Source organism: Phascolarctos cinereus, unplaced genomic scaffold, assembly GCF_003287225.1.
Source record: "Phascolarctos cinereus isolate Bilbo 61053 unplaced genomic scaffold, phaCin_HiC Scaffold_726;HRSCAF=1367, whole genome shotgun sequence".
Classification (NCBI taxonomy): Eukaryota; Metazoa; Chordata; class Mammalia; order Diprotodontia; family Phascolarctidae; genus Phascolarctos; species Phascolarctos cinereus.
Genome location: NW_027556098.1, coordinates 247210937 through 247232196, shown reverse-complemented (window position 1 = coordinate 247232196; position 21260 = coordinate 247210937). Strand labels below are relative to the sequence as shown.

At 39.0% G+C, this 21260-nt stretch overlaps 1 protein-coding gene across 2 annotated transcripts in view; it reads right to left on the bottom strand.

Annotated features, from left to right (window-relative positions):
* Positions 1–21260, bottom strand: part of STARD13 (StAR related lipid transfer domain containing 13) — a 716694-nt gene that overhangs the window by 448692 nt on the left and 246742 nt on the right. For both annotated transcript variants that reach the window (XM_020997115.2, XM_020997117.2), the window contains one exon: positions 20837–20971. In XM_020997115.2, coding sequence (XP_020852774.1) covers positions 20837–20971 — 135 coding nt within the window. The remainder of the gene's footprint in view (positions 1–20836; positions 20972–21260) is intronic.

Sequence of the window (21260 nt, the reverse complement as noted above, 5' to 3'; positions counted from 1 at the left end):
TTTTTAAAAGCATTAAATAAAGTATAAAAAATTACAATGGAAACCACATGATCGGCAGATAGATAAAACATACGTATGTTTTATTTATTTATCCATCCATCCATCCATCTAGCTAGCTATGTTTTCTAAAGTTCTTGGACCCAAGATTAAGAACCTTTGCTTTGAAGGCAAGCTGGAGGGAACTATAGAATCCTAGCATCTCTGAGCTTGAAGGGACCTCAGAGGCCATCTTATTCAACCTGTACCTGAAAATTTCCATCTATAACATACTGGACAAGTAAACATCCAGCTTCCACTGTAGGACAGCAGTCAGCAGGGACCTACTCCCTCCCCCATGGCAACCTATTCCATCTTTGAATAGTTCTCATTATGAAGAAATTTCCTTACATCAAGCCTAAATTTAACTCTTTGCCGCTTTCACTTGCTATTCTGACCTCTGGGGTCAAACAGTAAATCTAATTCTCCTTCAATTCACAAGCATTTAATTAAATGCATACTGCATATGGGCAACGTAACCTTAGGAAAAATACTTCACTACTCTAGGCCTCAGTTTCCTTGTCTGTAAAAATATTCAGTTCTCAGAATCTAGGTCCCACCCTTCCAGCTATGAGCCCATGAAACCATAGATGCTAGTCATACAAAGATCAAAAAATGGAATTATCCTTGGTATCAAGGAGTTTATAGTCTACTGGTAGGGGGAGAGAAACAGGGAATAACGAGTATGTAGACAAAGAAATGCAAAATATATACAGAATAAATACAAAGTAATTTGGGAATAGGGACATACTAACAACTATTGGAGAGAGGTATCAGGAAAGTCTTTGTATAAGAAAAGGCGAGCTTTTGAGTTAAAACCTTAAATACTTGATGATGACTATTGTTTTCCCTAAATCTTTTCCTCACTGTGCTAAACTTCCCTATTTCCTTTAACTAATTTTCATATGGCATGATCTTGAGGTCCTTCACAATCTTGGTTGTCCTCTCCTGGATTTGGTCCAGTTAATAACGATAACAGTAATAACAACTAGTATTCATACATGGTTTGCAAAGCACTTTATAAATCTTATCCCTCTTTATCCTTACCACAACAATCCTAGGAGGTAGGTGCTATTATTAATCCCACCTCATAGATGAGGAAACTGAGGCAAACAGAAGTTAAATGACTTGACAAGGGTCACACAGATAGAAAGCATATGAGACCAGATTTGAACTCAAGTCTTCCTGAGTCCAGGTCCAGGGCTCTATCCACTGCTCCCAGATGCCTAGCAGCTTATCAGTATCTTTCCTCATATGTAGCCCTTCCACATTGAACAACATGTTCCAGATACAGTTTGACTAGCGTCAGATGACTGCCCCACTTCAATGCTTCTAAAGGCTCAAATTCTGGTTACACGGTATTAAGCAAAGTAGAAATAAAAGACAAGGCACACTACTAGCATCTTGGGGCTCCATGCCTACAGATGACCTATCAATCAACAATATAGCAGGAAAAGTCCTCCAACTTATAAGAGCCTTCTGAAATCACCAAAGGTTAAGGGTAAGACTACAACAAATGATGATTTGTTCCCATATCTTTTGTAAAGAACTAATATTCCAGACTGAGACAATTCATGAGGGTGTGGCTGAATACTATTGCAGGTAGAGATGTAGATTTTAAAAATTTACATTGTAGAGTGGATTTAGAGTCAGAAACTCTGAGTTCAAATATTGGCCCTGCTACTTACTATTTTGTGACGTTAGAAAAAATACTTTGCTACTCTGTGCCTCAGTTTACTCATCTGTGCATTTCTCAGGATCTTAGTCCCTCCCTTTCAGCTATGAGCCTATAAGCATTTGGGGCCTTGGGAAGGTGTCAATGTTTTCTTACCTGCCATCTAGTTGGCTTCCATGAATGGCTGTGAATGCCCTCAGGTCTTGTAGCCTCTTCCTTCTCTTTATTTCTTACTCTAGTAGTTGAGGAAGCTATGGGTTTTCAGGGACATATGCCATGAAAAGCCATAGAGGGGGTGATAAACGGTATATGAAGTGGACCCTACTTCTAATTGACCATACTCATTCCTCTCCAACTACAGTGATTAATGAGAGCAACACATTGAGCTATACACAGTATTTCTAATTACAAAAATAAGCTTATGTCAGAAGCAGCAAGGGACATTTTTTTATACGCCATCCAGCATGCTTGAATACTTATTTACATCTGCCACACAGCTGTTGATAGAACCACAGAATGCTAGAACTAGAAGGGGCCTCTGAGATCATCTTAGATTAAGGACACAGCTATAACCAATGACGATTTGTTCCCTATCTTTTATAAAGAACTAAAAATACAAATTGAGCCAATTTATGAAAGCATAGCAGGATATTCTTACAGGCAGAAATGTAGGTTTTATGAATTCATTCCTTCTTATCTTTTGAGGCAAATTTAAGCCTTCCAAAAGAATTCCTTTGTCACCCAGAGAAATTGTTCTACAGTTTTACAAAGGCATTTAAAAATAACAACCAATAATGCTCATTCTTATAATTACTCAAGGAAAAAAGAACTGAAAATGAGAAAAGAAAACAATTTTCTTAATCTTTTTGGCAAGCAAGTATACTAAGGATCAATACTTTTTAAGCTAACTATTCATCCTGAAAAAATTGATTTTTACTTATCCTGAAAAAAATTGATTTTTTTTTCCTGCTTATAGATGCAAATAATCACATTTTTCAAAACCTAGCTCAGCACAGTGTCCTAATGACAAAATAGCATAATAAAAGCCGAAATACTATAAAATACTGCAAAAGCTCATGATCCCCCTTTCCTGGCAGTACCAGGCATAAAGGATGGGGGAGGAGAACCTTGACAAGGGTAGCATTTAGAGTACCTCAATTAATACTCACTTGTTGCAGAAACAGATGAAGTATGTTCAGCTATTATTTAAATATAGTTAGACATGCACATACCAACTATTTGTCCAGGAATATACAATTCAGAACTGGAAGAAACCTTTAAAATCATCTAGCTATCTCTCTCATTTTATAGAGGGAGTTGGGAGTTGACACCATCTTATGTAAAGAACAGCAAGACTGTACAAAGAAAAGACTGAGCTAGCAGCGACGAGTGGGAAAAGATTAGAAAAAAATTCTTTGAGGAAAAAAAAGATATTTTGTCATAATAGCTAAAGGCTGTCACTTTGTAGTCTTCTCCAACCCCTCCACTGCTCCTCCTCTTTCTTCTTCCTCCTCCCAACATAGACATATGTTATTTGAGTTCAAGTTCCAGCCTTCTGGTATTTAATTTTTTTCAATCTACTTTATAGATCTCTGCTGGAAGGAACCTTGGAGATCATTTGCTCCAATTTCTCATTTTACAGATGAAAAACTGAAGCCTTTGAAAGCTAATAGATCTGTGTAAGGTCATACCAGTAGTAAGCATCAGCCATGGGATTGAAATGTAGGTGGTTTGACTTTAGAGCCAGAGCTGTTTCCATTGTACTGTGCCAAATCCCCAAATTTTACAGATAAGGAAACTGAGGTCAAGAGAGGTTAGGTAGTTTGCCCAAGATCTGACAGCTAGTAAATAGCAGAGTCAGGCCTAAAATGCAGGTTTTCTAACTCCAAAATTCAGTGTTCTGACCATTATACCACACTGTCTCTATTTTGAGTATAGGAACAAAAAAGAATAGATGATCACTGCACAGAAGTTGGTGGCTAATAGGATAGAACACTGTGTACATTGGCAAACAAGGTTTCTGTATTGGATGTTTTTTCTTACGTGTTTTTGTCAGATGAAAGGGGTTGATGTAGAAGTGGAAAATGATTATGATATAAAAACAAAAAGAATTAACATAATGTATTTTGCAGCAGAATATTTGAAGGAAGAAAAAAGGTGTAAATTTGTTATCTCTTAGTCAACATCTGTTCAGTGACTAATATGTAAAACACAGTATTAGGTATCCCTCCATTAGGGAATGGAAAAAAAAATCAGTGAACAATTGATAGAAGACCTTGAAGGCCAGGTAGAGAAATCTAAATTTGATACATTAGGCCATTATAATCGGGTCTGAAGTGGGTGAAGCTGCAAGACTGTTTAAAGAAGATTAATTCATTTTAACCTAACAAATGTTTATTGAGCACCTACTATGCATAAGACACTGTACAGTGAAACATGCCATGGCCTCAAGGAGTTTCTATTTTACTGTGATATACAACACACATCTAACTAAGCAAAATACAATGTCTTTGGAGGAAGGTGAGAGTATTTACTACTAATGGGTCAGAGGAATTCTTCACAGAGGATTCTGACAGAGACAAGGATGTGTGAATGTACAGAGACAGAAGAGAGAATGGCAAGTTCAGGAGACAGTGTCCAGTTCAGCTGTAGGGGGAGCGGAGTCAGGAGAAACCGAAGTTAGGGAAACTACTTAGAACATTACCATAGTAGTACAGCCATATAGACATGGGGCTCTGGATTCTACTGTCATGTAGGGAATAGAAAGGAAGGGTACTGCTAACTGTATGTTACGGATTCCCTGAGCAGAGATTTGAAGAACACACTGGCAAATAAGTTACCTGTCACTTATTGGAAAAGAATGTTTTTATGACTTCCTGAATTATTGTCCAAGAAAGCCATTTTTTTTTCTTCATGAAATTTCATTTCAGCATACTCCAGAGTTTTCTGTGAGGTTTGAACTTTGGGAAGAGATTGTATATGTGTGGGGTGGGGTGGGGCAGGGGAGAGAAGGCCACTAAAGTGCCACTCTTGGTTGGGTAGAAAGGAAAAACCACTGGGAAGTACAACTGGCTTATGCCACAGAACAAGAAGAAACTGGGGGTGGGACAATGGGGAGGGGTGGTAAAGCTTTTGGGTCAGTAGAAAGTGGAGACCATAAAAACTTGACTTTAATGTTTCCCAAATTACATGAGAGACTGTGAATATTGTTGTCAGTGGTGCAATTCCCCTACTGGGAAATCTTAACTTTAAATTGCCTGCCAATCTCTATTTGGTGTGTCCAAGAGGAATCATTTATCACTTTTATGAAGCCACTGAAAGCAAAAGGAGAGAAAACAACTAATTATGGAGAGAGGGAATTGCCCTCATGCTAAATATATAATGAAGAGCTCAACAGATTGAAGGCCTGAGGTGCAAAATACAGGTTCTGATGAAATAAATCCAAGACAAGCCCCGAACAGAACATTTTTGTTTGTCCTCACTCACCAGGGTTAGGCTTTCTTTCCTAAAGACCACCCCTCCTGAGACAATGGCTTTTTGCCTGAGCTTCTCTAGTGACAGCTCTTTCCCACCAAGGGCATTTTCAGGACAGCCCACTCACTGTCAGTTTAGAGTGAAAACAAATAAACAAACAAACAAAATCTATTCCAGCTGGTCGAGGTCTCTGGCTACCATTATATACAGATAGTCTGCTTTATGTTTTGTAAACTTTAAACCATTATATAAATGTGAGAGTATTAGGATAGCTTCTTCATCTGTAAAATGGGTAACCTCCTCACAAAGTTGTTTTGAAGGTAGGGTGTAAAAACAATAACAATAACTGGCAATTACATAGTTTCTAAAGCATTTCATGGATGTTGGCTCATTTTTTGATCTTCCCAACAGAGAAACTTATCAGATGAGGAAACTGAGGCTACGTCAAATGATTGGCTGAGAGTAACACAGGCGGTAAGTGGGTTTTAAACCCAGGTCTTTCTGACTCCAGGCATAGAACTCTGTCTACTCTCCAAGCTACTCATAAAAAACAAATGAATACTTTGAAGATCTTAAAGTGCTATGAAAATGTTTGTTATTATTATGATTGTTGCTACTTGTAGTTTGGCACAGGTTAACACTTAAAATCAGGCTTTTACAGCTATCTCCAGTTTCTGCTTCCCATTTCTCTTTAATATGTTCTAATCTAATGGCAGAGTTATTTCTCTAAGTAACTTTGGTCATCAATAATTTAAGGTCATAGAATGCTTCATTTATACTTCTCTTATATACTTACTAATATGAATTATCACGACTTGTGCAGATATCATATTCCTAATTAAGCTCTTAAGTTTCTTGAGGTCAGTGACCATCTCCTATCTAAACCTTGTTTTCTCCCCCCAGTGCCTAGCATAGTGCTCTCTAAACAGCAGATGCTTAATAAATGTTGGTTGCCTTAAACTAAATTGAACAAAATGTCTTCTCTGTATGGACCTTAAATACACACTGAGGTTCTGTGTCAAAACTGTCTCCTTGAATATACCTGATCTCTAATCTAGAGGTTTTTCTAGATGGCACCCCCATCACAGGAATCTCCCTGAACTAGCCTCTGAATTCCTTCTTGTCTCATTCTCTCCAGCTTTCCTATTTTTTTTTTATATTCACAATTTCTCCAAAAAAGAATCTATATTACTTTCATTGTTAACCTTTACTCTTTAGCTTTACTTATCCTGGTCTACCAATCTTCCATTCTGGGCCCCTCCTCTGGAAGTCATTTCTCCCACATCTATTATCACTTCTCATTAAAAAATGTGAATATGCAATTTCACATCTCTAAAAAACAACTGCATTTGAATACTCTTTGTTTCCATCAGATTAGAGGCTTTTCTTCCACTTATGTTTGGGAATAGGTTTCTTTTTTTTCCTCTTGATTCACAGATACCAAATAAACACCCCCTGATGCTATCTACTGGGAGTAACCAATTTGCTTTCCTTATTGCTACAAGAATCTTATAACTAAAGAAAATGAGCAACTCAGACTGACAGAATAGTCTCAGGCATACTATTTGTCTCAGAGAAAACAGTTGACTTTGAGGGAAACTGTATCCAATAGGAGATGGTGCTAGATGGAGAGAAACAAATGTGGTCCTTGTATGCCAGAGAGTGCATTTGAGGTCCCCCAGGAGAATGTAAGGTTAAAAAAGAAGATAGTAAAAATCAGTTGTGTATTTCTTGAAGGAAGTTCATAGGAGGTGTCAATTTAACCCAAGGGAGCAATGGCACTGATTATTTTCTGGAGGCTTGTCAGAGACCAACATCTAAGCATATTTTCTGAAGTGTGCTTTATCTTCCAAGTCACTTAACCTCCCTAGGCCTCATCTGCAAAAAATGTGTGGGCGCAAGTAGGAATAATCTCAAAGATGCCTTCTAGCTCAATATTCTATGGTTCATTTTTATACATTTGATTTGTTAAGGACAAGTCATTCGACACTGTATACTTACTTTAATGGGTCGCATGACTTACAAATGAATGTTTGGAACACAACCAGTTTTTACATAAAAGACTCCTTGTATATAAAAATGAAGTCCTGAAAGAGTGCACGATATTGAGAGACTTTCTTTTTGACCTGGAATAGGAAGTTGAGAGTGTCCATTCAGGTGTTATCAGTCTTTGGTCAAGGCATAATTGAAGAATGGGGATGAAGTGGAGTGAGGGGGTAACATTTGTCAAATTCCCCCCTTCCCTTCTGCTTGTCTCTCTCTCCTATCCTCCAATAATTCCTGAGCAAAAATTCCTGACGAGTTATTAATATTATGATACTGACACTAGTGATTTGCAACACACTAGTAAGTATCTCTTTGGTCTGACACTTGGTCTGGATGACTCTCATAACAGGGTCATAGGATGAGACCTTTGTTCTGGTTTTGAATATATCGTCCTCATGAAAGTATAGATAGGATCCCTGATAGTATTTCTGGGACTTGGATTACATCTCCTTGATGGGGTATAAACCTGCCCTGGATGCTTGTCTTTCACCACATGGAGGATGATCAATTGCCATTTTGGCATTTGGGGATGATTATTTGAATTCTGGTTTATGTAATACTGAACCTTTGGACTTGGCCTTTTAAATTAGCAGAGGAGAGACAGAGAGAGCTGAGAATGCACAGGAAAGGGAGAGTGAGGAATAAAAGAAGTTGAGGGAGGGAAGAGAAGAAAGATGCTATGTACAGATAACAGATTGGGGGAACAGGCAAGGAGAGAAGAGGGTCTACTTATCCACATAGCCTTCCCTAAGCAGAAGGAGAACTAGGAACTCTGGAACCTGGGACAAAGTAGAAGGGAGTGTAGAGGACAGTACAACTTTTTCTTCAGAGATCCTTTATTGAATATAATTTTGTTGCATTGTGACCCATGAAACATATATTTAATATTTCTGCTTTTCTGCATTGTGAGGTTTTTATGCGCTGATACCTGATCAATTTTGGCAGAGGTGCTATACATACGTTATACATACATATATAGCTACATTTTTGTGTTTGTATGTGTGTGTATATATATGTATGTAGGTATATATTCCTTTCTACTTCCATTCAATAATCATCAACCTCTATCATATCTAACTTTTATAAAATTCTATTTGAGTCCTTAACTTCGTTTATTTTTTATTAGATTTGTCTAAGTTTCAAATGGGTACATTGAGGTCCCCCACTATTATTGTTGTTAATGTCCTTTTCTCTCTGTAACTTATTTAATTTTTTTCTTCAAGTATTTATATACTATGCCATTTGGTGGGTATGTTTAGTATTGATATTAATTCATTATTTATGGTTTTTCTCAGCTTGATATAGTTTCCCTGCTTATCTCTTTTAATTAAATCTGTTTTGCTATTACCTTGTGTGAGATAATGCTGCTCCTCTTGCCTTCTTTACTTTAGCTGAAGCTTTAATAGATTCTAATCTAGCCCCTTATTTTACTTTATGTGAATCTTCCTGTTTCAAACATGCTTCTTGTTGGATTCTGCTTTCTAATCCCTTCTGCTATCTTCTTCCATTTATAAAGGATTTCACCTTATCCACACTCCCAGTTACAATTGTTAATTCTATATTTCTTTCCTTTCTATTCTTGTACTTTTTAATTATCTTGCCTTGCTCAGCATCATTCTCAAGGTTTAATGCAATTTGCTTCTGCCCCCCCCCTCTTGCCCAGAGCCCAATCACAAGTTTTTATCCTTCCCCATTTCCTTTTAAACCCCCCTTTCCAATCCACTCTCCATGGTTAAAGTTTGTTTTGATTATAACTAATCCCCCTCTGAATCTATCCTTCCTCTTATTCTTCCCTTTCCCTCTTGTTTCTCTGTTGAGTGAAAAGTATTTCTGTATCCCAACATACATATGTCATCTCTCCTTTGACCAGATTAGATTAAAGTGAGGCAAGTGTTACCCACTCCTCCCCTATTGCAACTCCCCACTCCTTATTTTATAGATGAGGAAACTGAGGCCCCAAAGAGCTTAAGTGATTTGCCCAGGGCCCCTCAGCTAATAGGTGTCTGAGGCAGAATTCCCACCCAGGGATTCCTGATTCTGAGTTTGGGGATTGTGATCTATCCACTACACTATGCTGTATCTTATTATACAGGTTTAAGGCTTGGTCTTTGAGAAAGAAATGTAGCCAGCAAACCACAAGTTAACTAGGTAGCTTTTGGCCCATCAAAATTTACCTTCCTTTGGGCAGAACACCCTCAGGTAAGGGAGAGGAGAGCAGAGGAGAGGAAGGGAGGGGAGGGGAGGGGAGAAGATGAGCTGAGTTGCGCAACTGGAACTGGCCAGCTGGGACCCCATTCAGGCAGCCTGGACTACTCACAGGTTGTGGTTTGTCTTTTGTCTTGAAGAGGACCATGACATCAGGGAGATGATGACATGACTTGCATTGACTTTGATTTGAGTGAGGGAGGGCTGTGCAAGGTCACCAGCCTCACTTTCTTCTCCAGAGCCATCTGGGTCCAGTGGCCAGATATGTCCCTGCCCAAGCACCACTTAAAGGTTATTTTTTGGGCCCTCCTGGCTCAGAGTGAATGCAAATATAACTGTTTCTCTTTTGGCTAGCAACCCTAAGGTTCTTCCCCTCCCAGTTTGATTTTTTTTTAATTAAAAGGGCCATCCCCGGACTCACTTCTTAAAGAGGCCTATTCACTGAATGGGCATTGCTTCACTCAAAATGGGAACTTGAAAAGACCTTAGCTTAAAAGTGTCAAGGTCTCCCACTGCATCCTGGGCCATCTCCAGTCATCCTGATGAATATCTGGCCGCTGGACCCAGATGCCTCTGGAGAAGAAAGTGAGGCTGGTAACTTTGCACTCCCTCATTCAAATTGAAGTCAATTTCAAATCATGTCATCATCTCCCTGATGTCATGGTCCTCTTTGAGAATGAAGGACAAACCACACACAGCTACATATGATATAGGTAAGTAAACAGGTTCTCTGACTCCAAATACAGCATTCATCACTGAAAGCTTAGTCAAAATAGTCAGTCCTCTTATCTCTGGGTAACATTTTTAAATCTTCTTTCAAAAAGACACAGAAATATTTTCTACTCTTGCAAGGGGAATACACTAGTAACATTTCTAAGCAACCCTTCCACATAACAAACGGCACTTATTATAGAGTTCTATGACCAGGGTTCTCAAGAAATAATCACCTGCTCTCTACCATTTGTTCAAATAGCTTTGAAAAGCGTTACAAAATGCTCATTCTGCTTTAGTTGTAAACTTGTTTTTTCTTGACACCATCTCCCCCTGAAATACTGAATCATTTTTAGTTGCCATCTGGTGCATAACTCTGGCCCCAGCATCTGCGACTCCCAGGTCTTCAGAATTAGGGAATTTATTACAACAGCTGATGCCAGCCAGCCGTTGGAGAGAGAGACAGAGGGAGCTAGTGTAACAAGGAGTGGCTACATAACAAATCAAAGAAAAAAGTGGAAACTTTAGGTTTTAGAGCTATGCCCAGGTCAAAAATAGTTTTAATATTCAGAGAAATATGCCTGATCAGTAGCTGGGGTGACTTCATGGTCAGACAGATCTAGCTGTTGAGCCAAGGAATGCAGCTGATGGCTTACTGCTGGTCGCTGCTTACTGGGGCCAGGATGCTGAGCCAGATGCTCCGACACACTCTCCTGGTTCTGTATTGAATTTGCTTTGGCAAACTCTCTCTCTCTCCCTATTGAGGAACAAAGCTATACCCCTGTGCTAAGTGTTCAGAATCCTTGATCAAAACATATATCTTGATCAGTTACTACTGTGTAAGGACATGTTGACTGCTCTCTTCTCCCTTCGTCTTCACCCCCTACCCCTATCATCTGAGGTCCTATGCTAAATATATGACATGGTTCTGGCTCTTTAGGACCTTGTATTTTTATGTGATTAGTACTGTATTTTTCTATACTGCCTTCTCTGTAGGATTATGGTTTTGTGTTCCAGCTCCATCTTTTTATAGATGAGGAAATTAATGTTCCAAGAGGTTAAATGATTTGGCTCCAAGTCCCAAAAGTAGTTAAGTGACAGGGCCATGATTCAAACCCTGGAATCCCTACCTCAGAGCTAGTGCTTTTTTCACTGTATAACTTTTTTTTGGGGGGGGGGAAATGATGCATGAAGAGGTGAATAAAATATTTAAATAATAGTTCAAGAGAACAACAAAAGAGATGGCACAGGGCAATGCCAAACTTCCTTGCAGAGTAGAGAAGATAGAGTGCTATAAAACAGACATGTTTCATGTGGGAACACCAGGACCCAGAGTTTCTTTGCCTATGATTATTTTATTTTATGGAATTTGACACTAGTTGGAAGGTAATGACATAATATCAATAAACAATTATATTTCTGAATGTTTGAGTCAAGCAGACGATTGATACCTATAGGAAACTCCTATTAAAAAGGTAGAGTCATGCTTGTGTGGAACATGATAGAAACTGAACAGTTTTCTTTTGGTCTGGACCTGAACTGTGATTTCATCACCTTCCCAGTATCGAAACTCCCTAGGCTTATGTTGATCCACAATTTTTCTGTAACTTATTGTCTTAGTGAGTTGCCTAGGGGTACCAAAAGATAAAGATTAGAGTTCTACCCCTAACCCTGTCTGGAATTACTCATGGTCACAGAACTTGCATGAGTCACAGGTAGGACTCAAAATCCAATTCTTCTGGACTCTAAGACCAGCCATCTACCTACTACATTATGTTTCCTCTCAAAAGCCCATCTTATTTGCAAGGACTATCAGTAAATGGCACGTGCTAAGAATAAAAATCTTTGGAAACAAATGTCAGTCAACAATCATTTAAGTGCCAGCTATGTGCTAGGATTTGTGCTAAGCTCTCAGTATATAAAGAAAACAAAAGACAGTCTCTGTCCTTGAAGAGCTCACAATCTAATGGGTGAGATTAAATGTGAACAACTATGTACAAACAAGCTAGAAATAATATAGATAAGAAATAATCAACAAAGGGAAAGTACTAGAATTAAGGGTTGGGAAAGGATTCCTGTAAAAGGTAGAATTTTAGCTGGAACTTAAAGGCTGCCATGGAAGCCAGAAAGCAGAGATGAAAGGAGAGCATTACAAGCATGGAGACAGCCAATGAAAATGGCCAGAGCTGAGATGGCATGTCTTGCTGGAGGAAAAGCAAGGAGTTCAAAGTCTTTGGATTAAAGGCAGGATGGCTCCGAATAAGGTATAAGAAGACTGGACATGTGGGAGTGGGGGTGGGGTGGGCTAGGTTACGAAGGGCTTTGAATAATGAAGGATTTCATATTTAATTAAGTAGCCACTGGAGTTTATTGAGCAAGGTGTGTTTATTGAGCATGTGTGTGTGTGTGTGTGTGTGTGCCTGCACGCCCATGCATGTGTATAACACAGTCCAATAACATAGTATCTATGCAACCAAACCAAATTAGAAGATAGAAGACTTCCTTGTAGAAGAAACATAGAGCAAAGGGTTCATTGAGGCATTACTTCTAATACTTGCCCATAAAAGCCATACATTAGTAGTTCTAGTTTATTTTAGTGTCAATGTAGTGACTTTGTGTGTATATAGCCCCATTTTTATTCTGAAAAATACTGAACTTTAAAGTTTTTAGATAAATTAGTTTCCAGTTTTTTCCCTTTCTGTTGTTATAGCTGGGGGTTAGGGTGTAAACATGACAATTTTATTGTGTATTATGGAGATTGAGTAAAGGATGTTTAATGGAAGGATGTTGCTAACTCTTATTTTCCCAGAACATGATAACAACAACTAAGACAACTGAGGGCAAATCATTTCTCAGGAGATGCCCCCATGCCATGACCTGAGGAAAGACCAGCTGGAAGAAGGATGAATCATCATAGCCCTGGCTCCGAAGCCTAGCGGAAATGGTTGTAATTCCCCCTCTCTCATTCCTTCTCTGCCCACTTTTAACTCAAGCCCAGCTAGCTTTCTGAGTGATGTAGCAGTAGAGCTGTGGGGCTAGGTTCCTGGCTATCTATAGCTGCAGAGATAAAGAGATCAGAGAGAATTATCAGCATAATCTGAAAGTTGGCCAGGGAAGTTCCTCCTCTGAGAGCGCGCACACACACACACACACACACACACACACACACACACACACACACACACAGAGCATCTTGGTGAAAACACTCAGGAGCAAAAGCACAAGTGAAGACAAGTCAAATATAAATTCTTACAGTTTGTCTTTTAATAGTCTTTTAGTAGACTAATTTTTATCTTTGATGAATAACCTGTATGGAACAATCAATTAACAAATCAATCAATAAAAATCTATTAAGTGCCTACTATGTGCTGATCATGGTGCTAAGTGCTGGAACCATATGTGTATATGTTTGGCTATGACAGATGCTGCAAATGGACAATAAAGTGGGCTCATAATCGAAAAGAGGGAAGAAAGAGAGGGGAAGACTAAATTGTTTTTGGGAAGTTGCAGTGTTCTTTTAAGGACCTCACACTTGCTCTGAAACAGAGGCTTATATTTTCATACCAACAAATGTCCCAGTGTTGTTGTGTGGCAGTGAGGTATAGAACCCAATTACCTCCCAAGAACCGAAAATGAGTTATCGCTCTAGGCTAACAGAAAGGCTCTGTGGTGGTAATGAGTAGGCTACAGCACATTAAAAACAAGGAATTAGAAAGAAGAGCTGGATTAAAGCATCTGATCCTGAAATATACGATTGTGAAAGAAAATGGGCTGGTCATTCCTCTTAAGCAAGGGACAACCAATGGATAGCCTGTATGTTACTTTGTCACCCTTGGGTCCTTTTAATATCTAGAGAAAATGACGAAAGTCCCCTGAACATTGGATAGAATCTTTTCTGCCCCTTGCAAGCTCATGGGCAAATGTGGACAATAGTCACATGGGATGGGCAGCCATGGATGGATTCAACCTATATCATTGAGAGATATCCATATCAATGAAATTAGATAGATGCATTTTAGTATTTGAATACTGAAGGCTAATGTAGTGATGACCCTCTCTAAATGGTGCTACATAAGCCCTTTCATTCCCCTTGTGAGCCTACAAAGTATTCCAAGAATTATATTTTCCTTGGAATGCTCTGGGACCATTGCACAACTCAGCTGATTTGATGGTAATCTTATGTTAGCCTAAGTATGAAAGACATTCTTCTACTCACATCCCTTTTCTGAATCCTGTTCAGATAGTAGCACCTTCCTATATCCCCAAACCTCTCCCCCCACTTCCACCCTCAAAAAATTGATGAATAGTTAATGGAGTACTGAGTCTTGAGCAAGCCTGGCTAAGTACTGAACAAAGTTTAAATCCCAAAGCATTGGTGACTGAATACTAGTAGGATCTCAACAATCTATATTTGGGTTATTTATCCTCTTTGTCTTTGATCAACCCCTTTCAGAACTGGTTGATGAAGACTTACTTGATCTAAGGGATGTCCTAGCCAGGTCCCTGAAAGTATGAGCACATTTTGCTACTATGCCCTTTTTAGCTGGCATTTCTGTCCCTAGACATCATCAAAGGCTTGCTGGAACTCCTGAATGAATTCCTCCCAGAAGATTAGCAGGGAGTTATTCTCAATAAGTTGGTCCCATGTCCAGCAGGTCCAAGTAATGTGTAAAATGGTAATGGCTGCCTGGGCCCAGTCTGTCTGGAACACCTTCAGTTTTAGGTCTATATATTAAAAAATCTGGTTTACCCCCAGAAATCTGGCTGGAAAACATAACTCATTAAAGTTATTGAAGGTAACTGGATGATTCCTACCTGTTCCCAACACCATTGTTTTCCTCCTAGTAGGAGGCAGTCATCTTCCAAAGCATGATACTCTTCATGACTTTGGTGCCTTTACTTGTATACTGGGTCTGGTACCATTCTGAGTCCACTGAGGAGCCATCTCATGTTTCAGGGAAAATAGGGTTCCTTTCTAGAGGCTGTATTTACATTGAGTTTAAGAGGGACGGCTATTGGAAAGAGGAGACAAGACTGCACTATCCTAGGGTTGGGCAAGTCTTAGCAAGTCCCCTGAGAGTTTATCTAAGCACTTGGGGATGAGAGGTTAATGAGGAACTGATTGATTGATTTCTTAGGTATAGTCTACTGGGGATAAGAAGTTGGAGGAAATCATCAAGTACTGTCTGAACACTGGCCAGGAACGTTCCTACCTTTGAGGAAAACAATCAGATCGGCAGAAGGTACTCAGAGGCAAAACTACAAATGCATGCTAGGATATGGAACAAATCAAGTTCTGGGAAAGTTCACAGAAGTAAGGATAAGGAAGAGAGTAGGTCCAGGGAATCTCATCAAGTCATATCACAGGATTTGACTGAGTGGTTGTCTGGTCAGCTATGACATCCATTTGTACCAACTGTTCATTTCCATCCCCATTCCATCTTGCCCACCTCCCTTACTCCCCAACCTTTCTGTCCCAATTATTTTTTGAAGGAAGGATGCTACATCAGTAGCTGATACTGCTAAGAGAAAGGTGAAGGCTAGTTATGTAGCCTTGACAGTTGTTTACTTAGAGATGTTCATCAAAGCCACTGAAGTAGAAGAGACCACCAAGAAGTAGAAGTATAGGGAAGTGGCTTCATACTGCTCCCAAGACTGCCTTGGCTTTAGAAGCAGAGAACTTGGGTTTGAATCCTACTTCTGTTCCTGTGTGATCTTGGGCAAATTACTTAAATTATCCGGGCCTATTTTCTTTATCTGTAGAACGAGAAAGTTGGATTAAATGGTCTCTAAGTGCACTTGCTTTCTAATCTAAATATGTGATCTTATGATCTTATGGAATGTAGAGAGAAGAGATGTGAGCCAAACATAGAGGCATGCCCATGCTAAGGTGTTAGGAATAGAAAGAAGAGCCTGAGAAAAGGACAGAGAAGGGATACCTTAGAGAAGTAAGAAGTAACCAAGAAGAGTGAAATGTCTTAGAAGCCAAAGGACAAGGAAGTATCAACAGAGAGGTGGTTGGCTGTGTCAGAAGTTGCAGGTCTGTCAAAGAGGCCAAACACTGAGAAAAGATCACCATGACCTTCGAAATAGATGTTTCAGTTGAGTTGTTGCTACTGAACAGGTTTGTATAAGGTATTTCAGGACAGGACCTGAGCAGATTGTGAGCAAGCAGTATGTACTCAGGAAATATTTGCTGAATTGAAAGAAACAGAAAAATGATGGTATAATTCCTTTATATTTCAAATCTGATTTAGTGAATGAATATTCCCTTTTAGATGTCTACATATAGTGAACTGAAAAAATCAGAATTTCTCAATCCACCAAAAAAATCTAGAAGTACCACCATTTTTTGTCTTGGGGATTAGAGCCTGTAAATAAACTTGGATGGGAGGAGTGATGCCCTTTCTTATAAGTAGCAAATGCAAAAAACCAAAGTAACAAAACCAACCTCATTTGTGCCTTCAGAGGGTACATTGTTGATATGAGTTCACAGGAGCTGGCCAGAGAGAGCCATGTTCTTCAGCAATTACTCTTAGAATACATATAGAACTCTGAGGCCCTTATATTAGACTGTCCACATATCTGCAGCTCCAGAGAGGGAAATAAAATGTTCTGCTTGTTCAATTGGTTATGTTCCAGTCCAGGAATGGCTTGGTTTATATTGTTTGGGGTATTTTGTTTCTATCAGATCAGTTGTTAGCAGAAATACATCTTGACAGCTAGTGCCCCCAGTACATGCCAGGGATGACAGAGCACTTTAAAGGGCTGTGTGTATTGTGATATCAGCATCTAAAGTCAAATACTTTTCTACCTCATTCCCCTTACATCAGTTCCTGTCTTAGATCACACTTTCGTTTTGAATAATGGCAATGTCCAATATGCCCAAACTGCCTTTTATAGTCAGCCTACTCCAGAATGGGCTGATCTGCAAATTAGATTATGTATTCTAGGATAATTAAGAGCTCCCTACAAAAATAGGCATAAGAATTTAGAATACCATTTGAACAGTAGGTAAAACAGGTCCCAAATGCCTCTTCAACAAATTACAGTTCCTTAAGATGCAATGAGTATGGGGCTAGGATATCAAAAGTAAAGATTATGACTTTTTTTCTTTTTAAACTTTTATTGTTAATCTTTAAAACAAATCAATAGAAATAGGTCCCTCCACCCCCACTTCCTCTTAAGCTGAGGAGTGCTCCAAGAGTTTGTGCTAGGAGTTTGCTATCATCCACCAGTCATTCCTCCTCTTCCTCACAGAGCTAAACTGTCAATTTCTATTAGACATCATAAGAAAAGCCTTGTGGTATAGTGTTGAGAGAGCCAGCCTTGGAGCTATGAAGATCTGAGTTCAGGCCCTTCCTCTGACACACAGTGACTGTCATTTGATACCTCAGTGCTTTAGACCAGGGCTTCTTAAACTTTTTCCACTCAAGACCCCTGTGCGCGTGCTTTGTGTTCAGAACCAAGGCTGCAGTGAAATTGCTACATCCAATATGGGTAAGCACTGACAGAAATACCTTGGATTCATTATGCATGTGATTTTGAATTAATTTTTGGTTGTTGCACATTCAGAAACCTTTTATTGTTGCCAAATTTTTTGCGACTCATATGAGGTCAGGACTCACAGTTTAAGGACTGCTTTAGACAACTCTTTAAGACAATAGTTGTGGAGGGGCAGTTAGGTGGCGCACTGGATAGAGCACCAGCCCTGGAGTCAGGAGGACCTGAGTTCAAATCTGGCCTCAGACATTATAACACTCACTAGCTGTGTGACTCTGGGCAAGTCACTTAACCCCAATTGCCTAACCAAAATAAAAAAGAAAAAAAAGAAAGTAAAAAGACTAGTTGGAGAAAAGGAGCTAACATGCATTGATATAAATAAGCAGCTTCTTCTAGGAGTTTTTTATACTAGTCAAATCAAAGGTCTATTCCCTACCTACCCTTACATGCTATCCTCCCCACCCTCCGAACACATATCCTCCTGTTTTTCTTTATTAGAAAGCAATGAAAGACCCTGTCTATCTGTTTTAGAAGCCAAGTTATATTTACTTAAGATGCTTACCCTTGGGGCTTAATCTCAAAATTCTTTCAGCAAAAATGAGACTCAATGAGGCCAAGATGTTATAAAACCTAACTAAATTTGTAACATTTTCATTTTGAACACGAACAATCTGTCTTGTTGCTGCTCATTAGCTACATAGGCAGTCTTTATAAGAATAGCATAAGACTACAGGAAATCTAAGCTATGGCTACTTTTCCTTTTTTAAATTATGGAATTTGTAAAGCAAGTGGTTTGGAACCTCTAAACACTTAAACCACTTGATATTTCTTAGTGGAATGAGTTCCAAAAGAGGCTTAAGCAAGTTTCTGACCAAACTTCATATTCTGAATCATCATAATCAGATGAGAAATACTTCGAAATGAGCTTGTATGGGCTAAGAGGTCTACTGGATGGTAGATGTGATGTGAGTAGATGTGACGAAGTAGGAAAAAGATGAATCTATGCCTTGATCTTGGTATTTATAAGTAGCTTTGACATCTGGAGTAGCAGAGAGGAAACTTCTACTGCTTGTGTGTGTGTGTGTGTGTGTGTGTGTGTGTGTGTGTGTGCGCGTGTGTGTGTGATATGATTTTCCATAAGTGTTTTATTTTTAGTTTAGGAACATCTTGCTCAAATAGATGAGATCAGACAGAAGTGAATGTATTATCCCCATGTCAGAGATACCAACTTGATGCAACTGTACATATCATCAAGAAACCAAAGAGGTGCTTGTTGTTCAGTTAGCAGATCTTTGCCAAACCCAACTGGCCCTTATTTTTGTCTTCCCAGTTCCTTGACTTGTAACTCTCACCGACATCTCTTTTAAGGAGTTTGTGTATGTCCAAAGATGTACAAACTCAAGTAGAAAAAAGTACATAGAAAAAATGTGCTATCATTGGACCACAGCAGCATCAGCCCATCTGGAGCCCTACCTAGATGGGACCTCAGCAGCCATGCACTCCAGCTCCCTCACTTTACATTTGAGGGAACTAAAGCCCAGGTTGTTAAATAACTTGCCTAAAGTCACACGTGGAGTCAAACTAATTTTAATACAACTGATGAACTAAAGACTCTTTAGATGAGACAAAAAGACAAATGCAATAACTAAGTTAGTGTCAGTATATGGCAAGAGCTTGGGACTGTAGAAGGTCTGAGAAGAGGTACCTCCTTCCTCCTGTTGGGGACATGGGTTCAAACGTGTCTGCAGAAATAGTCACTTTATCAGTTGGTTTTGCTTAACTGCTCTTTGTTACAAAAGAAGGAGTGCTGAGAGTGGGGTAGGGAGAGGAAATCTATTCTAAAATGATTATGATATTTAAGCAAATAGCATCAAAACTTTTAAAAAACTAAAACATAAAGGAAAGCAGGTAAGTAGAGAGAAAAATATATTGGGCATAAGTAAAAAACAAACAAAATTTTGAATGCTGTTCCACAAGTCAGTTGGTCTAATGGAAATAAAAATATGGTGATTAAGTCTTCATTAAGACATTACCTTAAGTAAGTTTGCTAACACCTCAATCACACAATGAGCACTTATTGTGTTCCACATGCCAGGCAAAATGCTAAACAAAAGTTCCTGCCCTCAAGGAACTTATATTCTATCAGAATATCTAAGAATTCAAGAATTGTTTCATTTCATGAAAAATTACTGAATTTGCCCGTCAAAAACAAGATAAAACTCAACAGAGAAAAATGTTAGGGATTTATGCATCAATGTCTAGGAGACAGGGTGGGAATGACCAGTCAGGTACAAGTACAAAAGAAAAATCTTAGGGCTTTTAGGAGACCACAATTTCAATATTGGTCAATAATAAAATATTGATTTTTAAAAAGGAATTGATAAAAGGATGCCTCAAAAGATCTCCAAAATGGTTCTACTAAATCATTATTTCACAAAGCAAGCTTTTCTCTATAACCCAAAGTGGTTCAAAGATAGAGGTTCTACTTACTTAGGGGTTGCATCACCAACGAGGGTCATGAGGCACTTACAATGAATTTAATGATTTCAATCATCACAGAAATGACTACAAGTTTGGAAAATTAGATGGATAAGGATGGTTCCAATACAATGCTCTTCAATCTTTATTAAGCAGCATGTGAACAAAATAAAAGAATGAGAATGGTTTCTTTTGGAAAAGAGAAGGCAGAGGGTTATGCAAATATATCAAATTCTATGCAGCAGATGGTGGCTGTTTGGATCTGGTTTCTCCCATACCAGATGTCTCTTTGCTGGGACTTTGAGCAGTGTGGATTGTGCCATTCAATGGTAGAAAATCCACGAGGGACAGTATGAGACGACTGGATGGACTCAGAGGATAATTGTTGAGAGTCAAGAGTTAACTGGTTAACACAGCAGCTGATATCTCTCCCTTCACCATAATGGACTAGCCACTGTCTCATGAACAAGATAAGAACCACATACTGTACTTTTCTCCCTTCTTTCTTGGTGTTAAGAATTAGTGTTTCTTTATACATACCCACATATGAATGCCATGATGAAAAAACATTGTCAGGGCATGTGATATAGTTAATTGAAAGCAACACCAATGAAGCGTACACAGTGTTATTTCTCCCTCGTGATAAATAGCATTGCTTTGGTGGTGCTCAGTACATTAGAAAGAATATGCTGTAATACAGCCACTTACTTTCATCTTCGGTCGTGCTCCAGTTGGCATTGGGTTTGGCACAAAATCTAGACCCAGGGCACTTTCCTCCTTATTTCTACAAATTCCCTTGCTTTGATGATCTTTATTAAGCACACTTTCCACTTTTATAGAACTCTGTTCAGGGAGAGAGACAGAAAAAAAATATAGAAAGCATTTTTGTTAAATATCCTCCATTATAGTCTTACTCCTAATAGTGGCTAGGAGATGAACCCGCTGTGTCAGAAACAGGTCCTACAAAGCTAGAAAAACTTCGAGTGTGGGGACAGCAACTGAGGGTGAATGTTATCCTGGGATCAGTCTCACAAAGGCTGGAAATGCTCATGTCTTCAGGAAGATGAATTTTTCAGCTACAGAAACAGCTGTTAAGTTACTGAGAGGCTGCAGCCTGTATTGGTGGAGGAGT